Source organism: Narcine bancroftii, chromosome 5 (assembly GCF_036971445.1).
Source record: "Narcine bancroftii isolate sNarBan1 chromosome 5, sNarBan1.hap1, whole genome shotgun sequence".
In the NCBI taxonomy this organism is placed as follows: Eukaryota; Metazoa; Chordata; class Chondrichthyes; order Torpediniformes; family Narcinidae; genus Narcine; species Narcine bancroftii.
In genome coordinates, this window is record NC_091473.1 from 249,208,155 (window position 1) to 249,232,538 (window position 24,384).

General features: G+C 42.7%; 1 protein-coding gene across 8 annotated transcripts in view; it reads left to right on the plus strand.

Moving 5' to 3' along the window:
• Window positions 1-532: 532 nt before the first annotated feature.
• The window catches only part of LOC138765161 (nuclear transcription factor Y subunit alpha-like), a 54,487-nt gene continuing 30,635 nt past the window's right edge, over window positions 533-24,384 (plus strand). For 2 of the 8 annotated variants that reach the window (XM_069942006.1, XM_069942008.1), the window contains exons 1-4: window positions 7,788-7,849; window positions 18,687-18,805; window positions 20,586-20,726; window positions 21,936-22,067. In XM_069942006.1, the coding sequence (XP_069798107.1) occupies window positions 7,834-7,849; window positions 18,687-18,805; window positions 20,586-20,726; window positions 21,936-22,067 (408 nt within the window). In that variant the 5' untranslated portion in view covers window positions 7,788-7,833. Of the gene's footprint in view, window positions 669-5,999; window positions 6,056-7,787; window positions 7,850-9,715; window positions 9,869-15,185; window positions 15,311-18,686; window positions 18,806-20,585; window positions 20,727-21,935; window positions 22,068-24,384 lie in introns of those variants that run through there. The other 6 variants (XM_069942010.1, XM_069942009.1, XM_069942013.1 and 3 more) reach the window with 6 other exon arrangements.

Consider the following 24,384-nt stretch of genomic DNA (forward strand, 5'->3'; position numbering starts at 1 on the left):
CCCTGATTTCACCCATAATACTTCATCTCTAATGAGCACTTGACTCCTCCCATTCCAGCATCCCTTCACCCTGATTTTCACCCTGATTTCACCCATAATACTTCATCTCTAATGAGCACTTGACTCCTCCCATTCCAGCATCCCTTCACCCTGATTTCACCCATAATACTTCATTCTTAATTGGCACTTGCTTCCAGTATCTCTGGACTCCTAACATTCCAGTATCCCTCACAGTTATTTCTGCGTAAGGAAAGATTAGGACTCCCAACCATTCAAGTTCCCTCATCAGCTGTTCAATTATCGAGATACTAACGCAGAAAATGCTAGAAATATTGAGTAAATAGGAATGATTTTCATCTTTTTCACGCTTCCTGATGGATTTCAGATTCCCATGACCAAGATGGCAGCCGGCAGGGCCTCGCCGCACAACCACGTGATGCCGTTGGGCCGCGCCTGCGCCCCACTGCCCCCTCCCCGCCGGGCCTCGGCCGCGGCGCAGGCGCGGTGCCGCCATACCGCCAGCCTGGATTGGGCAGGCGCAAAGCGAGCGCGTTTCGCGAAGGAGAAGGCTCCTCGCAGTTGGTCGCCATTTTGTGCTGCTGCGTTCCTATTCGCCGCCGGGGCATTGTGTTTAATACCGGAGCCAATCAGAGGGGCAAAAGCGCGGGGTAAGTCCGGCAAATTGCTACCAACAGGCTGAGAGCTCGATTTGGTCAGGGGAAGGGAATAAGGTGGGGGGGGTGAAGGAGGTAGCAGTGATGTGGCCGGGTCGACCCCCCACCAACCCCCCCCCCTCCCCCCCGCGCTTTAGCTCGTGAGGGGGACGAAGGAGGGGAGAGAAGGGGGATATATTTACAATTAGCGAGAGAAAGAAAAGGAACTGAGAGGGGGGGGAAGGAAGGAGGGGGGGGGGCCCAAATGCTGCTGCTTTTCCCCGGACTAAGTACGTCTGGTCTCCTCAGGCCGATCCCAGCCCGGGGTCGCGGTTCGAGGCGAACCCCCCATAATTGAGGGGGGCGGGGGAGGGCGCAGGTAAAATGGCGGGTGCCCGTGGTTTGGCGGAGACGGGGGGCGGGGGTCCAGGAGGGGCGGATTAAGGCCCCGCGCCGCTTTGTGCCTGCAATTCTGACGGGAGGCGAGAAGCCATTGACACTGGCGTGGATTCGCGCCGCGTCGCGGGCCCGGCCCGCCTGGGCCTAGTGATGGCGGGCGGGGGGAGGCCCTCGCTCCGGCCTCCACGCTCCCTTCTCTCTCAACCCCCCCCCCTAAAAATAAACCTGGAGGAACACCACCCCTCCCCCTAAAAATAAACCTGGAGGAACACTACCCCCCCACCCTAAAAATAAACCTGGAGGAGCACTACCAACCCCCCTAAAAATGAACCTGGAGGAAAAGTACTCCCCCCCCAACTAAAAATAAACCTGGAGGAACACTACCAATCTCCCCCCCCCCAAAATAAACCTGGAGGAGCACTACCAACCCACCTAAAAATAAACCTGGAGGAACACCACCCCCCCAAAAAAATAAACTTGGAGGAACACCCCTCCCCACTAAAAATAAACTTGGAGGAACATTACCACCCCCCCTTAAAAATAAACCTGGAGGAACACTAGCCCCCTCCCCCTAAAAATAAACCTGGAGGAGCACTACCAACCCCCCTAAAAATGAACCTGGAGGAAAAGTACTCCCCCCCCCCACTAAAAATAAACCTGGAGGAACAGTACCCCCCCCCACACTAAAAATAAACCTGGGGGAACAGCAGCTCCCCTAAAAATAAACCTGGAGGAACAGTACCCCATCTAAAAATAAACCTGGAGGAACAGTACCCCACCTAAAAATAAACCTGGAGGAACACTACCCCCCCCCCTAAAAATAAACCTGGAGGTACACTACCCCCACCCCCCCTAAAAATAAACCTGGAGGAGCACTACCAACCCCCCTAAAAATGAACCTGGAGGAAAAGTACTCCCCCCCCCACTAAAAATAAACCTGGAGGAACACTACCAATCTCCCCCCCCCCAAAATAAACCTGGAGGAGCACTACCAACCCCCCTAAAAATAAACCTGGAGGAACACTACCCCCCCCCTAAAAATAAACCTGGAGGAACACCACCCCCCCCAAAAAATAAACTTGGAGGAACACCCCTCCCCACTAAAAATAAACTTGGAGGAACATTACAACCCCCCCTTAAAAATAAACCTGGAGGAACACTAGCCCCCTCCCCCTAAAAATAAACCTGGAGGAACACCACCCCCCCAAAAAATAAACTTGGAGGAACACCTCCCCCACTAAAAATAAACCTGGAGGAATATTACCATCCCCCCCTTAAAAATAAACCTTGAAGAACTCTACCAATTCCCCCCCCCTAAAAATAAACCTTGAGGTACTCCACCACCACCACCTTGGGAGTACAGTCTTCAGTTTTGGCTGCCTTATTTGAAAAAGGATGTGCTAGCATTGGAGACGGTTCAGAGAAGATTTATTAGAATGATACCAGGAAATAAAGGGTTAGCATGTAAAGAATGACTGTTGGCTCTTAGTTGGAGTACAGAAGGATGAGGGGGACCTTATAGAGACATTTTGATTGCTGAAAGGCCTGGACAGAGTAGATGTGACTCCCTATTGTAGGTGAGTCCTGGACGAGAGGCCACAATTTGAGGATAAATGGATGTTAATTTAAAACAAATTTGGAGAAATATTTAGTCAGAGGTTGTGAGTCTGGAACCAATTGCCACAAGCAGCAGTAGAAGCAAGGTTGTTGGGTGTATTTAAAACAGAAATGCCAGGTATTTGATTAGTCAGGTAATCAAGGGTTTCGGTGAGAAGGCCCAGGAATAGGACTGAGTGATAAGGATCCACTCATAATTAAATGGCAGAGCAGACCCAACGGGCCTACTTGTGCTCTTGTATTTTGTGATCACACTCATAAAGTGCCTTATCCTTGCTATCTAAAGTATACTGTTTGACCTGCTGAGTTTCTCTAGCATTGTGTTTTTACTTCAACCATAGTGTCTGCAGACTTTCATGTTTTTCCTCCACACTTCTAAACTGCGTTCACACTCCCACTTACGTTGTCTTCTTCCAAAGAGCCACCAGTAAAAAAAAACACAATGTTGGGGAAACTCACCAAGCTAATCTTCAAAGCCTAGTGTTATTACAATTGTTTAAAACAAAACATCAATTCTAAATTTCATCGTTACATGCAAACATTCTTTCTCCCAGAGATGTCATCTGAAAAATTAGAATCTAAAACTATTCTCCAAAAACGTATCTTAAACTCTCAAACAGTGCACTTTATATAGCCACTGTTTCAAGGAACCACAGTACTTTGCTTTCCCCTTGAAAAATGTGAGATGAGCAATGTCCATAAAGATTGTGTGCCCTCAATTATTATAGTAATAATCATTTGAAATGCAAAGTATTTGAATTTTTTTTTAAGCCCATCCAAAACTTCTGGTTGACATAAAATCAAGTATTGTCAATAATGATAACTTTTTAAAATTTCTTAACACTTTGAACAAACATAGTTTTCTAATGTTAACAATTTCTTTTTAAAATACCTTATTGGAGAATGGTTTTAAATATTAATTTTCAGACGACATCTGGGAGAAAAGATTTTGCATGTAACGGCATGGAATTTAGAATTGATGTTGTAGTTAAAACAATTCTAAGCTATGAAGATTCATCATTTAGATGCCCTGGTGTTTGGTGTAGGCAATCATATCTCTCCCTTTATCATGATCTCTGACCCTCCTCCGGGCCAGAAGAACACTCACTGGTGAGTTGGTGGGCACCTCTCTCTCCGAAGTTCCCAACCCCTGTGTTCCAACTCAGAATCCAGCCCTAGATCTACCCCACACTAGTGAGTCCAGTGTGCATATGTGGTAGAAGGTTGAGTGGGGGGTTGGGAGTAAGGAGCTCTGTTGTGCCAGGGAAGAGAGGGAATGCCATTGAGCCCGAGGTCCTGCTCCTGTCCGGGAAACTGCTCTCTTTGATGATGCCAGGACAAGGGATTCTTCTGAATGCTTGCGGCTGGGAGACAGTGGCATGCAGATTGAGAGGGAAAGTTGGAGAGAAAGGTCAATAGGGGAAGGTAAAGAAGAAATGGAAAAAGAGAGGGGAGGGAGTTACCTGAAATGAGGATAATTGTTCTAATTTCAGGTCGGGTGAATTTTTTTCCAATGTGAAGTTAGTTCAGTCCAAAAAAAAGTTTTGGATAAATGGGGATTTCGGAGAATCTGATTTTGGATAATTGGAGTTGTACTGTACATTTTTGGATACCTTTTCACTCTAAATGTATAAACTGAAAGAATGACGTGAAATGAGAGCTAAGCAAGGTTAACCCATGGAAATCTGCTGGACCGGATAACATTACCAGCAGGGGATGTGTGGCTCAGCTAGCGGATGTTCTCACCGACATCTTTAGCATCTTCCTGAGAAGCGCAGTGGTCACAACTTGCTTCAAAGCTGCCACCATTGTCCCTGTGTCAAAGAAGTTGGCTGTGTCCTACTTCATTGACTTAAACTACCCTGTCACACTCACTGTCATCTCTATGAAGTACTTCGAGAGGCTCGTCATAGGGTATATCAAGCTCCTGCTGCTCTGTCACTAGATCCCCTCCAGTACACATAGAGACCCAACCACTTTACGGATGATGCAATCACCACTTCCCTCCATCTCGCCCTCAACCCATCTGGAAAACGAGAACATATGTTCGAATGCTGTTTATTGACTTCAGCTCAGTATTCAACACTATCATACCACAGTACTTGATAAGAAAGTTGAGCCTGTTAGGTCTAAACACCTTCCTCTGCAATTACAGCTCAAACCGTATCATGAAGTTTGCTAACAACACAACCATGGTGGGCCTGATCAGTAAGAATGATGGGTCAGTGTACAGAGATGAAGTGCATTTACTAATAGAATGGTGCACAGCCAACATCCTGTATCTGAATGTTATATAAAAAAAAGATATTGGTTGTTGACTTCAAGAGAGCCTGGGGAGGGGACCACCGTTGAGGTTGTCAAGAGTATCAAGTTCCTTGGAGTGCTCTTGGCAGAGAACCTCACATGGTCCCTTTACACAAGTTCCATAACCAAGAAAGCCCAGTAGTGCCTTTACTTTCTGCGAAGGCTGAAGAAAGTTCATCTCCCAACCTCCATCCTCACTACATTCTACAGTGGATGTACTGAGAACATCCTGTGCAACTGCATCACTGCCTGGTTTGGAAGCTGTACCTCCTCGGACTGCATGACCCTTCAGAGGATAGTGGAAAAGATCATTGGGAGCTGTCTTCCTACCTTGTAGGCCATTTACAACACTCAGTGCAGGCGAAAGGCAATAGGCATTGTGAAGAACTCCAGACACCCCTCAAGTAAACTGTTCTCCCTTCTGCCATCTAGTAGGAGGTACTGTAGCACTCGTGCCCTTACGTCCAAATTGGGCAAGAGGTTTTTCCCCCAAGCCAGCAGACTCCTGAACTCCCAGAACATTTGGGGATTGGATGCCGTGGAATGTTAATGTATAAGTCTTAATATTTTTAAATGTGTCGAACTTCTTTTCTAACTTATATTTATGTAAATATGCTCCGTGGTCCTGGAGAAACGATATCTCGACTTTACCGTGCGAGCATGGTATGAACGACAAATAAAGGTGTCTTGACTTGAATTGATAACCATGTACTGTCAATTAAATTTTTGAATTCTTTTAAAGTGCCTTCCCAATCCTAAGTACAGAAAAGGCTTAAAGCAATGTGCATGAATTTATTTGAGATGGTTACATTTATCTTTGTAACCTTACTAAGATTAAATTAAGCATGTTTGTTATTTTGGGCATTCAAATTTGAATTTAAATTATGGGTTACGTCCTTTCAAATTTAAAAACAATTTGTACTCTTGAACAAAAAAGTCCAGATGTAGAAATATGAAGTCAAAACAAAATTCTGGAGATACAAAGACCAAACAGTATTTTGAAAGGAGAGATGATTATTGTTTCAGATCAGAGGCTTCATTGGAGAACTGGGGAAGGGAGAAAACAAGTTAACAGAGAGTTGGTAAGTAGAACATAAGAGCATACCTGGATTAGTATGGTTTTGTGTTGCTGATTGGCTTGGGTGAGATGTGCAGCAAACCAAACTATTGCTAGTGAAGGGAAGGAAAACTTAGCAAAAAATCAGATGGATAACTGGCAGAAATGCCAGTTCTGAAATGGAAGATAAGTTGTTACTTCTCAAGCTTGGAGTGTGATAGTTCTGGAGACCACAAACAGATTTGGATGGATATTTAAAGTAGCAGGCAGAGTGATGTATGGGTTTATTTCTGCAGGCTGAATAAATGGACACCACAAAGTGATCATTCAATGTGCTTTTGGTTTCTCCATTGTAGAGGAGAGATCACTGAATGCAATACACTATATGTGCCGGGGTGGGGGGAGGTGCAATAGAGCAAGTGAATTGCTGCTTTACCTTAACTGTTTGGTGTGAAGAGAAGGAACTGTTTCAAACTCTGCGATAGCGAAAATACTAGGAGTGCTGGCATGCATAGAAGAGCACACTAACTACTGCAAACAATCTCTTTAAAGTGTTGAAATGAAAGGAGGCTATGACTTGTGGTGAAATCTTGTCGAAACTTTGAAATTGTGACCAAAACTATTTTTTCTCCATTTTTATAGACTTGCAATGTCTTACAGCTCTAATTATTAGCCATAAATAACAAAGAAGCTTGATGCACTTATAACTGCTGCATTAAGCCATTTTGTCTTGTCCCGTCAGAGATTATCTTTGTTCTACTCTTCGCTTTTCGACTGCAGAAAAATAATTTTTCTATATCTGATTAAGGGTCTCACATCAGAAAGAACATCTGTTTTTCTTTCCATGGTTGTTTTCTCTTCTGCTGAGTGTTTCAACATAAGTTATTTGATCTCTAAGACAGTTGAAATGAAATATTGGTGGTTAATTTGAGATTATGCAAATATATCACAGGACAAGCAATAGGTGTTTTTTTTTTATTTCTGGAGCATAAAAGAATCAAGACAAGCCTTTCGTGCATAGCAGTCAAGACATTTTTAAATGATATACTAAGAAAGAAGAGTCAGATAACTCCCTCTTCTATTTCTTTATTCATACAAACCAAGTCAAATGTGGGCGGCTTGGTTGGCATAGTGGTTCGTGCAATGCTTTTACAGCGCCAGTGATTAGGACCCGTGCTGTCTGTAAGGAGTTTGTACGTTCTTCCCATGTCTGCATGGGTTTTCCCCGGTGGCTCTGGTTTCCTCCCACTTTCTATCGGGTTGTAGGTTAATTGGGTGTAAATTGGGTGGCACAGACTTGTGGACTGAAATAGCCTAATACTGTACTGAATGTCTAAATCTAAATAAATCAGCTGATTTTAGAAAAGTTGTTCTTTGATTCTATTATAGAAATTAGAATACAAATGTTAAAACCAATGTGTAGAGCAGATATAGGCCACACAATAACTCGGACCTATTGTGCAATAAATCAAGGTTTTCCTACCTCACCCCCAGATCACTTCAAAATGTATCCAAAATGTTATCTGCTTAAATTGATCTGTTCTAAGCAGGATTTTAAAAATTATTGTGAAATAAAAGGTAAAAGGTATGATGCATCTTGTAAATAGTGTTTATCACTGTGATACATCTAAATAAACTTTTAACTTGATGACTTTGAGTGTTTTTAATTTGCAATTATTGCCAAATACTATTTGGACTAAACAGGTGCCTAACCTTCTATCCAGAATTCCAAAAACCAGCAACCTCCTTTGTCTCCGTCGCATCTGCACCCAGGATGAAGACTTCTATGCCAGATCATCAGAGATGTCCTTCACACAACGTAGGTTTCCCTCTGCCACCGTCAACTCAGCCCTCACCTGCATATCCTCCATTACCTGCACATCTGCCCTGGCCCTCTCTGCCCCCACACACAACAAAGACAGGATTGTTCTTGTATCACCCCATCATCCGCCATATCCAACGTATTATCCTCCACCATTTCTGCCACCTACTCTGTGATCCCACCACTAGACACATATTTCCCTCTCCACCTTACGCAAGGTGCATTCCTCCCTTCCCACCAATCATCCCTTTGGTACCTACCCCTGTGACCACAGGAGATGCTGCACTTGCACCAACACCTCCTCCCTCATCACAATTCAGGGCCCCAAACGGTCCTTTATGAATCTACTGCATCCGGTGCTCCCATTGTGGACTTCTCTACATCAGAGAGACTGGGCGCAGACTAAAATGAGGTGCTTCGATGAGCACCTTTGCTCTGTCTGCCACAATAGCTTGGATCTCCCAGTGGCCACCCATTTTAATTCCCTATCCCTTTCCCTTGCTGACATGACTGTCCATGGTCTCACGCAGTACCAGACTGCAAGTTGGAGGAACAACACCTCATCTTCCATCTGGGCACCTCCAACCAAATGGCATTAACATCAACTTTTCTGGCTTTCATTAAACCCTCCCTCCCCCCCCCCCCCCCACCCACTTTTCCCATCACCTTTCTCCAGTTCTGACTCTCTCCCTTTATCCTCTGTCTCCTCTCGTACAGCCAAAATCAATTCTCACTTCTTGCCTTATAGCCAATCAACACCTTTTATTGGTCTGAACTCCTCCCTCATTCAGCACTATCTCTATTCTGAGAGATTTCCTATTATTTTTGCTTACTCTTTGCTTATTGAAGAAGGGCTCAGGCCCGAACCATCAGCAGTATATCTTCTATGGACGCTGCAAGACCAGCTGAGTTCCTCCAGAATTTCAATGTGTTTTTACTACAATCACAGTATCTGTTTTACTTAAAAGTCAGTCACAAAGGGATAACAGTCCATTTAGCCTAATGCTAATGTCGGGACATATTCGATTTTGATCCAGTTCTATTGATGATGTGACCAATGTGTGATTGATGGTGTAGGTATTGAAACTAGTGGTGTTTCTGTGCATAAGCATAATGATGGTGTAAAGAATTCAGAATAAGCCTTGGTTTTGAAGTTCTCGTGTTGCATTTTCACACATCTAGCCATGGACTATGATGTTACCTGATCATGATGAGTTTGTCATGCACATTGTATAAATATAGATATCCAAAATTCTTGTTTGCTGCAGCCAACAAATAATTGTAAAGAACTATAATTGTAAAATGAGTGAATTAAATTAAAAGACTCAATACAGATAAGATAGATGTAAGTTTGCACTGTTGTGTCACATAGGATAGTTAAATAGTAATTTCCTTGAGCACATTCTTGCTCTCAGCCATTATACTGAAGTTAGTAAATGACTACAAAGTACTTTAGGATGTCTCACCTGAGCCACCTCATCCAGGAATCAAATGGATTGGGTCCTTAATGTACAGATCTTTAGAGAAATTTGGGAAGAAATATACTCAACATGACACTGATTGTTAAAGCCACCTCTATGTGACTGCATCAAGTTGTACATGGATCCTGGGTGTGCATAAAAAAAACAAGTGTCATGAGATGAACTGAAACATCAAATTCTGCAGATTATGTGATTGTGGTAAACAGAAATGCTGGAGGAACTTAGTCTCACAGCATCCATATGAGGTAAAGATACATAACTGAGCCTTTCTAAGTCATTAAAATATGTCAAACAGCTTTTGTTCTCATCACTGACTGAGTCAGCAGATCATTTGTTTCAAAATCATATGCAGACAGTGTTTGCTGCATGGACCATTGAGTTTATGTAACCAATTTGAACTGGTCTCAGGCCTGTAATGGCAGAAATTAAGCCATGTTTCCTTAACAACTGGTCTGATTGATCTATTTGTTCCCTTCACTGTCAGAATACAATTACAAGGAGAAAGGAATATGGAGGAGCCAGTGCATGTGTCAAAGTATGTCTGAAGTACACCGCCACAGAAATGTGGGTTTGATGCTATCTTGAGTGTGAAAGAACATGGTCATAAGTTGTAAGGTGCTCCTGGCGGTACTATACTTGGCACAAGGGGCAAACCATACTTTAATCCTGCAATCAATTGACCTATCTTGTATTTTATCCTGGAATCTAAAATGGATTGGGTCCACAAAGAGAAGTTCAGGAAGAAATGTACTCAACATGGCTGTGATCGTTGTGCCAGCATCAAGTTATGCATGGATCCTGGGTGTGCAAAAAAAACAAGCATCATGAAATGGAGTGAAACACAAAAGTCTACAGATACTGTAATGTAAAAACAGAAAGGCTCTGGATCTCGTAGGTGGTAAAGATGTATGACTGAAATTTCAGGCTTGAGCCCTTCTTCAAGATATGTGTAAAAAGCAGGCAGGTGCAAAGGCTGGGGAGAAGGAAAGAAAGAGCAAGGAGAAACACAGACCAACAAGAGGGTGATAATTTGACATAGGATGAGAGGAAAGGTGAGAACTGGATTAGATTTGAATGCAGTGTTGTTCGTGTTTTAGTCCATAACATGTTTTATCTCAAGAGTTTGAAGTATAACATTTAACATGGGCTCAATGCTGTTTTTAAAATCCTGGAAGCACTGGTGCTTAACATTGTCTTAAAATGCACATACAGATTAGCAAAAAAAGAGTTAAGTCAGTCATGAAGGGATAACAGAAAAAAATCTGAGATGGGGGTGTGGGCATGAGAGTGTGCTACCATTTTAATAGTAAATATCATATCTTTAATCTGAAATGCTAAATCAGATGACAAGAGATTCCCCCGAGGCTACTTTCGTGTGTGAAAGCAGGAAGGGCTCTCTCAGGTCATCCATCTCGTTGCACAATAAAGGGTTAATTGATTTGAGTTCAGTGTGCTTTGTCTTTTTTGCATCAGGAAGCGATGGAAACAAGAACAGCAGAGCTGGCTGAAAGGAGACAGGGAAAAGAACAAAATGAGGGAGACAGCTAGAGGAAAAGAGAAACGGGGATATGGAGCGGTGGGGGCTAACAGAAACCAGAGAAATCTATGTTAATGCCATCTGATTGGAGAGTACCCTGATGGAATACCAAGCGTCCCTCCAATTTCCAGGTGTAGCATGGGTATGAGGTGAGGAATTAAAATGGGTTGTCACTGGGAATTCCCCACCATTGAGCTCAACTAAGCAATCTCCCAATCTGCACCAGTCCACAGCCCCCCACCAATGTAGGATGAGAGCACAAGATGTTAAGTTCTACCCTTCCCCTGATGTGAAGGATGATTCTGGGCATTTAATCCTTCATTAAAAAAACAATACAGACATCAAATCATTAGCCCCTTTTTCACTGGCATCCCAGTTAATTGGCTGTGGAATGTCCCGGGATAGGAAGCTCTTTGTGCCGTTTCAACTGGGCCACCCTTAACTAATTGCTTTTTCCACTGAACACACTTATCCCCGGGGATCGGAGTATTCTACCTTTAACTGGAAACGGGTGACTTTCTGCTGTTCCTTTTCCACTGGTTTTATCAGCACCCCAGTGTCAGCAAACGCCAGGGATATGAGTAGGGGTAGAGGTGGTTAATCCCTGACATGAAATGACATCATTTGATGCCAGCATTTGGACAATGTTCCTTTTCCACTCGACCCTGTCCTAGTAAATTCCCAGTTCATTCCTGGGACAGGGTGCCAGTGGAAAAGGGGCTATTCACTTCCTCTACCCCAGCGTCAGCTAACGCCGATGTGCCGATTTACCAGTAGAAAAAGCACAGCAGAAAGTCGCCTGTTTCCGGTTGAAGGTAGACTCTCCTATCCCTGGGGAAGGGTTGTGTTCAGTGGAAAAGCAGTCAGTAGCCTGGTTAAAAGTAGCCCAGTGGAAAAAGCACAAAAGACTTCCAATCCTGGGACACTCCACGGCCAGTTAACTGGGATGCCAGTGGAAAAATGGCTTTCCATGGGACCTTGACCCAGTAAATTTCCAGTTCATTCCTGGGGCAGGGTGCCAGTGGAAAAGGGGCTAAGCAGGCAGCGGTGTACTCCAGAGGAAGGAAATTGTAAATCTTGTTGGATGGTCCCCATGCAGTCTTCATTTGACAAAATGTGTTGTCATCAGAACGGTAAAGTGAGTAGCAAATCTCTGGTTGGTGGTAAGAGCTTTGGCCTTCTTGTCTGTTATGCACAGCTCGTCACAATCCCACCATCTCTCATTTTGAAGTGTTTTTGACAAGAATGTCTGGAAAGGTGTGCCAAGTGATCTTTTTGAGGTTGGTCCCAAGCAGCTACACGACGTGGGTGTCTGCTCTTTGGGCTGTTACCTGGCTGCCTACTGTGACAAATGTTAATTGTAAGGAGAATATCATCAGCTGTCTGAGATATCCACTTGGCCATAAAATTGCTTTCTGATGAAAGGAGCAGCATCTGTGTGCTGAAGAATGCATTGCAGCTTAGTGCAGCGCAGTAAAAGCTTTTCACCGTATCAGATTCTTCATCTATTGAGCATTGCGAGGCCAGGACTAGTGTTTTTTAAAAAATGTTAAACTTGTTCCTGGTAGAATATTTGTACAGAATTAATGCCATGTTGACAATGTAGACTTTCTGAGGAAATTGGTAATAGGCATAGTGTAGTGAATGAAAACAATGTGATGTAATGCACCACAAGAGGACATTTTATACTAAGAAGTATTTAATGAAAGAAAGAAGACTAAGCAGACGGTAAAGCAGAAAGTAAAATGCACATCTTAAACTATCAGTCATGTCAGTAGCCCCTTTCACACTTGCAATTGGTCCCAGGAATTCACAGCCAATCGGCCTTTAAAGTATCTAATGTGAAAGGAAAATTTCAACACCGGCATCCGATGACATCATCTCACATCGGGGATTGATGGCCTCAACCCCTAGTACAATCCCCAGCGTCTGCAGACACCAGTGTTGCAATCAGGCAAGTGTAGAATGGGCTTTGTGGGATTTTGCATGAGTGCAGGAATGTGAAGGAAGAAAAGATAAAAATGAAGGTACAAACTTTGCCGTGGGAAAGTCTCAGCGGAAAGTCCTGGGGCAATATCTATTTTAAGGTGAGTGAGGGAAAGTTTAGGAAGATATCTGAGGTAAGTTTTTTTTTTAAAACCCAGAGTGGTGGGTGCCTGGCATGCATTGCTCGGACAAGCTGATACAATAGGGGTTTTCTGAAGACTTGTGTAGGCACATGAACTACTCTTTGCAGACGATGCCGCTTTAGTTGCCCATTCAGAGCCAGCTCTTCAGCGCTTGACATCCTGTTTTGCGGAAACTGCCAAAATGTTTGGCCTGGAAGTCAGCCTGAAGAAAACTGAGGTCCTCCATCAGCCAGCTCCCCACCATGACTACCAGCCCCCCCACATCTCCATCGGGCACACAAAACTCAAAACAGTCAACCAGTTTACCTATCTTGGCTGCACCATTTCATTGGATGCAAGGATCGACAACGAGATAGACAACAGACTCGCCAAGGCAAATAGCGCCTTTGGAAGACTACACAAAAGAGTCTGGAAAAACAACCAACTGAAAAACCTCACAAAGATAAGCGTATACAGAGCCATTGTCATACCCACACTCCTGTTCGGCTCCGAATTATGGGTCCTCTACCGGCATCACCTACGGCTCCTAGAACGCTTCCACCAGCGTTGTCTCCGCTCCATCCTCAACATTCACTGGAGCGCTTTCATCCCTAACATCGAAGTACTCGAGATGGCAGAGGTCGACAGCATCGAGTCCACGCTACTGAAGATCCAGCTGTGCTGGACGGGTCACGTCTCCAGAATGGAGGACCATCGCCTTCCCAAGATCGTGTTATATGGCGAGCTCTCCACTGGCCACCGTGACAGAGGTGCACCAAAGAAAAGGTACAAGGACTGCCTAAAGAAATCTCGGTGCCTGCCACATTGACCACCGCCAGTGGGCTGATATCGCCTCAAACCGTGCATCTTGGCGCCTCACAGTTCGACGGGCAGCAACCTCCTTTGAAGAAGACCGCAGAGCCCACCTCACTGACAAAAGGCAAAGGAGGAAAAACCCAACACCCAACCCCAACCAATCAATTTTCCCCTGCAACCGCTGCAACCGTGTCTGCCTGTCCCGCATCGGACTTGTCAGCCACAAACGAGCCTGCAGCTGACGTGGACATTTACCCCCTCCATAAATCTTCGTCCGCGAAGCCAAGCCAAAGAGAAGAGTTGGTCATGGGTGTGAGTTGGAGAAAAATTAGGAGAGAGAGAGGACATAAATAGCAATAGCGGACAATTTTTAAACAGCGTGGGAAAGTTGGTAATGCTGTAGCGCACAATTTATAAAGTGTGGGAAAATCGATTGTGGAACTGACTTTACAAAATTCCCCTGCGGCAGAGAAACCCCTCCATGAGTGCTCCGTGAATGCAGTCATGCACGCAGCCCTTTCTCTGCCACACAACATTCTGGGAGGGCTTTTTCCCACGGTATTTATAAATTGTACACGATAGTGCTACCAACTTTCCCACGCTGTATAAATTGTGCACTAAAGCATTACCAACTTTCCCACACTGTTTAAAAATTGTCTGCTATTGCTAATTATCGCTAGCACTTTTCCACGGTCACTTATAAAGGGTTATCTAGGTTAGCACAACAACAGGGGCTGGAGGGCTCATACTGTGCTGTACATAAAGCTTAATTATGTTATAATTAGGACTGATTAATTTAATTTTGTTCAAATATGAGATCATCATACATTGATCAGGATTTGGGGCATCACCACCATCGGCTGATATGTCATGACATCGCTGGTGGAAAATAGAAGAGTCCTAACCCCAGGCATGGCTCCTTGCAAATGTGAAAGTGTTCACTGTCCCAGTTAGGAGTGGTCAAGTGTGAAAAGCCAAACTCCCATTCCTATCCCGGGACTCTGAACAGCGATTTGGTGGGATGCAAGTGTGAAAGGGACTTCTCGCTATCAATCCTGTAACTGTTTTAGGAAAAAGAATGTGCAAAGCTGAGTCCGGTGCTGTATTAAAAGACCCACAGTTGGACTTCCATGAGGCCCTATTGAATCATGGATATAGTGAATTAAAGGCATCAGATAGGGCATACAATTCACAACATTTCAATTTTTTTTGTTTCATGTCAGTATTGATGTGTAAAGATTTTGGGTAGTTTAAAGGCAGTGTTACTGAACTTTATTTTTCAGTGGCGTGGCCCAGACTTAAAATCAATCCAAAGCACGCCTGAGAGAAATTAATGTGTAAATTGCAGTTCCTTACTCAGATTTTACTTCAACTTTTAATTTCTCCTCCAGTCCAATGGTGGCACACCAACTTTTTTTATTTCATCTGTGGAAAGTTTGTTATTTGCCACTGGAAATCTGTACCTGGCAAAAGTTCAGCTGCACCAATCGAAGAAAATAGTTCCCAGGAGATTGAGGTAATCCAAATGTAATTGTTCTGCTTCTGTGCTATCTGTTTCTTGAAGTATTCTTTCAAGTAATTTACATTTCCTTATCTAAGATATATTTGTTGCTTAATTTCTACTTGATTTTAAATATTAGAGACATTCATAAACATTGTCTTTTGTCAATTATCAGCCAGTAAGCATGGGGGTATGAATGTCAGTATTTCTGGGTGCAGGTCTTTGGATTTTATTGACAGGGAGGCCTATGCATAGTAAGAGTCTTCTTATCCAAACCTGCTTTTGGTTGTAGCAATTAGGCCTCTGTACACCCCCCCCCCCCCCCCCACCCCCTCCCACAACTGGAATCTTAACTTTCTCATCGGAAGACCACAATGAATTTGAAACAACATCTCCTCCTCTGATTATCAACACAAGCTCACCACAAGGATGCATGCTTAGCCCACTGCTCTACTTGTTGTACACCCATGACTGCGCACAATTCCAATGCCATCTACGAGTTTGCTGATGTCACCGCAATTTTTGGCAGAATCACAAACGGCAATGAGGAAGCAGACAGAAGGGAGATCGATCAGCTCGTTGAATGGTGTAACGATAACAGCCTTGTGCTCAACGTCAGCAAAACCAAGGAGATAACTTCAGGAGGAAGTCAGGGGAACATGACCCAGTCCTCATTGAGGGCTCAGTAGTGGAAACTGTCAAGAACTTCAAATTCCTGTGAGTCAACATCTCCAAGAATCTGTCCTGGTGCCTCCATTTTGATGCAATCACAAAGAAGGCCCACCACTGGCACTTTGTGAGGTGTCTGAGGAGATTCAGTATGTCACCGAAGACTCGTAAACTTCTATAGGTGTACCGTGGAGAGCATTCTAGTTAGTGGCATCACTGCCTGATATAGAGGCACCAGCTCTCAAGAATAAACTCCAGAGGGTTGTTAACTTGGCTTGAGACATCACAGGCACCAGTCTTCACTCCATCAAAGGCATGAGGCAATGTCTTAAAAAATCAGCCTCTATCCTCAAAGACCCCCAACCACCTAAGCCTTGCCCTCTTCACTTTGCTATCATAGGGAAAAGGGTACAGGAGCCTAAAGACGAGCTCTTCCCCACTGCCATCAGATTCCTGAATAATCAATGAACCAAAGATACTGGCTTACTTTTCGTGCACTAATATTGAATTTTTTTTATAGTAATGTCATAAGATGGTTATATAATATTAATGTTTGCCCTATGATGCTGCCACAGAACACCGAATTTCATTTCTTGTTCATGACCATAAATTCTGATTCTGATTAACAGAGTTTGAGTGACTGCAATAAGTTCCTTTGGCTTGGCTTCGCGGACGAAGATTTATGGAGGGGGTAAAAAGTCCACGTCAGCTGCAGGCTCGTTTGTGGCTGACCAGTCCGATGCGGGACAGGCAGACACGATTGCAGCGGTTGCAAGGGAAAATTGGTTGGTTGGGGTTGGGTGTTGGGTTTTTCCTCCTTTGCCTTTTGTCAGTGAGGTGGGCTCTGCGGTCTTCTTCAAAGGAGGTTGCTGCCCGCCAAACTGTGAGGCGCCAAGATGCACGGTTTGAGGCGATATCAGCCCACTGGCGGTGGTCAATGTGGCAGGCACCAAGAGATTTCTTTAGGCAGTCCTTGTACCTTTTCTTTGGTGCACCTCTGTCACGGTGGCCAGTGGAGAGCTCGCCATATAATACGATCTTGGGAAGGCGATGGTCCTCCATTCTGGAGACGTGACCCATCCAGCGCAGCTGGATCTTCAGCAGCGTGGACTCGATGCTGTCGACCTCTGCCATCTCGAGTACCTCGACGTTAGGGACGTTAGGGACGTTAGGGACTGCAATAAGTAAGGCAGACCAAATTGACCAGTGATATGGGTTGTGCATTAGACGCCATGACACTGAAAATGCTGTAATCACTTTTCAGCCAAATGATACCACTACTCAAAACTTTTCTAACATAATCAGGTCGTAACTGAAGATTGTATGTAAAGAAATTATATGCTGGTAATCCCAACATTATGGCTATTCTGATGACAAAATGTTGCCTTTACAGGTTAGCGTAGTGGTTAGCACAATACTGTTACAGCGCCAGTGACTGGGGTTCGAACACAATGCTGTATGTAAGCAGTTTGTACCATCTCCCAATGTCTGTATGGGTTCCCTCCAGGTGCTCCGGTTTCCTTCCACCATTCAAAACGTGCTGGGGTTATACGTCCATCGGGCAGCACGAGCTTGTGGGCCAAAAGGGCCTGTTACTGTGCTGTATGTCTTAAATTTAAAATTCACAAATCACTACCCAAAAAAATTAGAAATGCAATGGAATTCTCTCTCATGGAATTAGTGAGGAAAAAGTACTTTTTTTAAAAATTTGTTGTTGATGTGGCTTCACATTACAGAAACTCTTGATACGAATAGTTTTCCAAGAACAGTCCCCTCCCACAAAGAGGGAACTGCCTATGTACAAAGGTTTGGAAAAAAAAAAGGTACAGGGAATTTGAACACATGATTTTTATGTTTTTAAGAAATAGGCATCATTAATGATAATTATATTAATGATTTGGGAGAAAATGTAGATGGGATGATTAGTAAGTTTGTAAATGGAACCAATAGTAAAGTGGACAATGAAGAAGGTTGTCCAAGCTTACAACAGGATCTAGACCAACTGGAAAAATGAGAAAGAGAATTTAACTTTGTCTAGTTTGAAGTGATGCATTTTGGGAAGTTAAACTAGGCCGGGATATACATTGTGAATGGGAGGCCCCTTCAAGATGTTGGACAGGGAGATGCAGAGGTACTGATGCATAGTTCCCTGAAAGTGGCCTCACTAGTTGACAGGGCTGTGAAAAAGGCATGGTATGTTCGCCTTCATTGGCTTGTCATTACATTGAGTTGTTATGACGGTTCTATAATAATGGTTTTGGTCACAGTTGAAGTATTATGGACAGTGGTTGCCATGCTATAGGAATGATATAATTAAATACAAAAATGATTTATAGGAATGTTGCTTGGACTGGGGGGGCTTGAGTTATAAGGAGAGACTACAGAGGCCAGGATTGTTTTCCCTGGGGCGATAGAGGCTGAGAGTGACCTTTTTAGAGTCTTATGTCAAGGAAGAAGGGGTTGATGGATTTATTCATGGTTTCACATTTGTAATTTAAACTCCTATCATCAATGGATAAAATTTTGTCAATATGATTTGGATTTGGGGATATTTTACCACATTTGACCTGAGAACAGATGCCTACATTGCCATGTTTCTATTGACATTGTAGATGTGTGTGAATAACATTAGAAATTTTGTGGAGTATCCTTTAAATAGAGCTATAATTGATGTTGAGAATTTACAGAATTAAAAATTCACATTTGCTATACTTTTCTTTAGGTTTTGCTACATTTTCCAGAGAAACTGTTTACATCTTCAAGTTTGCAATGGAACAGTACACAACAAATAACAGTAATTCTACTGAACAGATTGTGGTTCAGGGACAAATTCAGCAACAGGTAGGAACCAGAGGAGCTTAAAAAATGGCATTTGGGTTTGCTGTAATTTGCATGTTCTATTTAAAATGTTATTGGTAGTTTTGGTTTCTGACCATGGCAATTTTAATCAGTGAAAAGTGTTTAAAGGAAGGCTAGCGGCTGATAGGTTTATGGCCTTCTTTACTCTTTGTCAATGAGTGTTCAAGGGTGGTCTTTTCCAAGGTTTTACTTTCTCCCTTGCTCAATGTCAGCCACAAGATTGGAATATTTTCGTATGAGTAAATGTGTCTGTTGTAAATCATACCCATAAACATTAAAATGCAGTATCTGCTGAAGCACACTGTTCTGTGCTGTTACAGTCTAGAACAACAATATTTTAATCTGTAACCTAACTTGATGCTCCTGCGGTAATGTGCCCAATTTCACTCAAAACAAATTGGTAGCTAACGGCCGTTTAGTTCTTGTTAGTGGCTTCAACTCAGCAACGCCTTCTGGAATTTGCCAGGTTGCATGTTCAATGATAGACAGAATTATGGAATCATACTTTTGGCCCTTCATATCTGTTTCAACCATGATGTCCACCAATTTTAATCCCATTTGCCTGCACCAAGTTCATATCTCTGCGCACCTTTCCTAACTGTCAAAATTCCTTTTTAACACCGTCCTTGGCTCTATGAACTCCACCAACTGGTCATTCCATATAACTGGCCCCTTCTGTGTGAAAACTTTCCCCTTATCCTTAAATGTGCTGTCTATTCCTAGACCCTCCTGCCTTGGGAAAAGGTTTTTGACTCTGTCTTATCTATGCCCCTTGTAATTTTATAAAACTTTATGGTAACTCCTCGACTCCAGTGAGAATAAACCCAGTCTCTTTCTTACTCTAGCCCTCCATTCCAGACAGTATCCTGGTGAATCTTTCCTGCACTTTCTGTACTGCTATAATACTTTCTGTATTCCTGTGATGCAGCAATCAGAACTATGCACAATACTCTTTAAGCGGACTCTCCATTGTATAGCAATTTTATGTCCCAACTCGTACTTAATTCCTCGGCCTTTGGTGGGAGCAAGCCTTCTTACTACCCTGTGTTGCCACTTTCAGCGAGCTATGGACTTGCTCCCAAAGTTTGTGCCATGTATCCAAAGTCCTTTAGACTTTACAAAATTCACTACTTTTGGATTAAATTCTATCTATTACCTCACCACCCAACATTCAAGCTGATCTATGTCCCAATGTATCCTTAAACAACCTATGTTGTTATCTATAACTCCACCAGTTTTTTTAGTCTGTAAACGTTAATCAAACCATTGCTATTTAGTTATATATTGCGAACAGTAAAGAGGACAGCAGTGACCCTGTTGTACTCCACTTCATACAAACTTCCAGTCAGAAAATCACTCATCGATCAGTACCTTCTGCCACTTATCACCAAGCCAATTGTGGAACCAGTTTGTCAACATGTCTCTGATCCTTTGTGCCTTGACCTTGTCCAAGGATGTAGTTCATGTAAACCATGTCTACAATGTTGTCTTCATCAATTTTTTAACAAGAACAGATTAAACTTGTTTTTTTTTTCCTCAATGATCCTGCCAACCCTTAACTATCTTAAGGTTGTGCTCCAAAACACTGAAAGTAATTTTAAAGGACAACTGCTTCCTGCTTTCTAACTGGAATCCAAAACTTAAGGAGAAAACTGCAAAAGAGAAGCTAAACAGTGTTGAAAATTATGTAGGCATTGCATAAATGCAACATTTTTGTGACTCAAATGTTCACAAATGCTCGCTGCAATTTATGTTGTTTTAGGGTCAGCCATTAATGGTCCAAGTCAGTGGTGGTCAACTAATTACATCCACTGGTCAGCCTATCATGGTTCAAGCCGTGCCTACAGGTCAAGGGCAGACAATTATGCAAGTTCCTGTCTCTGGAGGACAGGGTATACAACAGGTCAGCACATTTCTGGCTCTCCAAGTTATATATTTTTCTTCACCAGAGTATTTTCTTGTGTTGAACAATAAAAATTCTATTGATATTAACTTTTGCCAATAAATTGCCTCTGGTCTGTTGAGTTAGCTCTCAGATGACATCTGCTGAAAATTGCATTTGTGTAGATGTTGTGATGGGGCAGTAGCAGGCTAAACTGCAATGCCACCCCTTTATGGTGGAGAACTCGCCAATATTTGACATGGTTGAAGGCCTCTCCAGCCCATGAATCCAATGCAGCCCAATTAACCTATCAACCCGTGTGCTTTGGAGGGTGGGAGGAAACTGGAGAAAACCCATGCAGGTCACGGAGAGAACTCCTCACACACATCACCGGATTTAAACCCAGGTCATTAATGCTATAATAGTGTTGTACTAACCATGCCACCCACACATAAAGTGTGGCTGATCACACAAGAAGTGTAGCTAACACTTAGAGGCTAACCACTGTCTCTTCAATACATTTTCAAGAGGGAAATGAAAGGAATCTTTTACAAACTGCTAATATATTAATTGACTGAAGGGGATTGTTGAAAAGAATTTATCATGGTGGTTAGTTCCTTGTTAGTGGTAATTCCAATTCTGTTCTTTAATACTCCTGATAGACCACCCCAGTTGGGGAATTTAATATCAGCTACTGAGCTGCACCTTCTTAATTGCTTAAAAATTTAGATAATTCATGGGCTTTACTTGCATTCAATTTGTATATTGAGAACTTGAATTTGGAACCAATTCAAAGATAGGTTGAGGAAATACAGTTCAATTTTGCAACTTAAAAAGAAAACTGTAGCAATTGTGTCGTAGTGCGAAGTGAAGAATGAGAAAATGGTCAGATGTAGTCGAGTCGAATTTCAGTAAAAGTCATTTACTCAGTCACGTGCAACACGTGCAACAGTCATGGCGTCACTTGGAACCTCCTGAGCCGGTTCGATTAAGCCTCCATTGAGCTGCTCCAAGACCAAAATAGTCACTTAAAGCAAAAGTTAAGTTAGGTATTCAATGTTGGATTCATTTGATTTTTTTTTAAAATTCCAGGATATCCTCACTTTTTACTTTGTTCTATCAATAGTAATTAGATAGATTTGAAAAGAATTTTCAATGTGTTCTAACTCACAGTCTATTGCTTCGTTGATTAGATGGTACAAGTATCAACTGTATTTCTGTTATTTTCAGATTCAGCTTGTTCAACCAAGTCAGCTCCAGCTTCAAAGTGGGCAGGCCGTTCAAGTCCAAAATCCACAAGGTCAGGCACAGCAAATTATTATTCAGCAGCCCCAGACAGCTGTAACGGCAGGACAAACACAGGTACGTCATCTCAATGCTTTTCAAAAACGGAATTGGATGCTCTTTTTTAAAAAAAAAAAGAGAGGAAAATTGCAAAAATAATAGGAAGGAGAGGAGAGCATGGCCAATTAGTAATTATTTCAGAAATTTACCACAACCGCAATGAGTGAAATGTCCTTCGTTGTACGACTCCATTTGATTCAACGACAAGTGACGTGTGTATCTGATGTATCAGTGATATGGTGATGTAAATAATTCAGTTGGAGCTGGCAAAGAAATGCATTTAATGAACCAAATGATCTTTTCTAATTCACATTTGTGTTCAATCTAAAAGCATATAAAGAACTTTGAATCTATTCCCATTCTAAAACCTAACAGTGAGAGGTTTTTTTTTAAAGGCTGTATACATTAGTAAATCTGTGCCATTCATTAGGAAAGAATAAAGTTGACTGTCCAGTACCCACAGAGTGCAATATGCATTTAGATGCTTTCAGTATTCTTAAAACACTGTCAATTAAATGATTTCCAAAGAACTATTATCATTGTGAAGAAACTATAAGGAGACTATGGAGAGTATAAATGGATTAAGGGTGTAGTGGTTAACACAACACTTTTACAGCACCGCAACCCAGGTTCGAATCTGACTCTTCCTGTAAGGAATTTGTATGTTCTCTCTGTGTCTACGTGAGTTTCCTCTAGATGCTCTGGTTTCCTCCCACCCTTCAAAACGTATGGGGGTTGTAGGTTAATTGGGGTTTTTGGGCGGTATGGCTCCTGGTCCAAAAGGCCTGTCACTGTGCTGTATATCTGAACAAAATTGTTGTGAGGGAATTGTAACAAGCAATTTTATGCGCATCAGTGTACAATAAATTAGTGAGGTAATTATCAGGAAATCTATTTTGATGATGCTTGAGAGACTATTATTAATCCAGATATAAAGACAAACTCCTCCCTTTTTGAAATAGTACCATCTGATTTAATTTAATGTTACATATGTCAGTATGAATCGAAGTCAAAGTTCGCTTCAGACCTCTGTTACTGCCTCTATCGAATGTGTACATTCTGGTGACTGTGAGTGTCTCTTTCTAGTTTCCTCTTGCATTCTAAAGTTGTTGGGTGGACTCTATGAGCCTAATGACCTATGCTGTAAGGAAATAGGGGAAAAAAATGAAAAAAATCACTTTGTGTTAGCCTAAATTTCTGTCAGGATTGGGAATGAACCCATGGCTTTCTAATTGGTGAGTGACAGTGTTACCACTTAACCATGGATGAAGTTAAGTAGGTGACTTAAAAATGATCATTTATAAATTTTTTATGTGTATATATCTAAAAGGTTAGCATCATTTCCTTGAAAATAGTTATTGCATTTTAAGCTCAGTGACTGTATGTGAAATAGTTTGTGCAATTTCAGAGAAATGTATTCAATGATTTGAAGCTGACTCAAAGATCCTTTTTGAGGTAGTGAAGGTTTGAAGATTTCCATAGCCTCATCAGTGATAAAGCTAATGAAAATCTTTGCAAGATTCAAGTATTTAAATATTTCTGGTTTGCCTTTAATGTGACTTGAAATGACACCAATAGCTTCTTGATTTTTGAATATCTATTAAGACTTGCTCTCATTCTGAAAAAGACCATATTAAGATCTTTGTTTTTGACCAGAGAGTTATTACTTATGGCTAGTGACAATGAGATAGACAATGAGATAGACAACAGACTCGCCAAGGCAAATAGCGCCTTTGGAAGACTACACAAAAGAGTCTGGAAAAACAACCAACTGAAAAACCTCACAAAGATAAGCGTATACAGAGCCGTTGTCATACCCACACTCCTGTTCGGCTCCGAATCATGGGTCCTCTACCGGCACCACCTACGGCTCCTAGAACGCTTCCACCAGCGTTGTCTCCGCTCCATCCTCAACATCCATTGGAGCGCTCACACCCCTAACGTCGAGGTACTCGAGATGGCAGAGGTCGACAGCATCGAGTCCACGCTGCTGAAGATCCAGCTGCGCTGGATGGGTCACGTCTCCAGAATGGAGGACCATCGCCTTCCCAAGATCGTATTATATGGCGAGCTCTCCACTGGCCACCGTGACAGAGGTGCACCAAAGAAAAGGTACAAGGACTGCCTAAAGAAATCTCTTGGTGCCTGCCACATTGACCACCGCCAGTGGGCTGATAACGCCTCAAACCGTGCATCTTGGCGCCTCACAGTTTGGCGGGCAGCAGCCTCCTTTGAAGAAGACCGCAGAGCCCACCTCACTGACAAAAGGCAAAGGAGGAAAAACCCAACACCCAACCCCAACCAACCAATTTTCCCTTGCAACCGCTGCAATCGT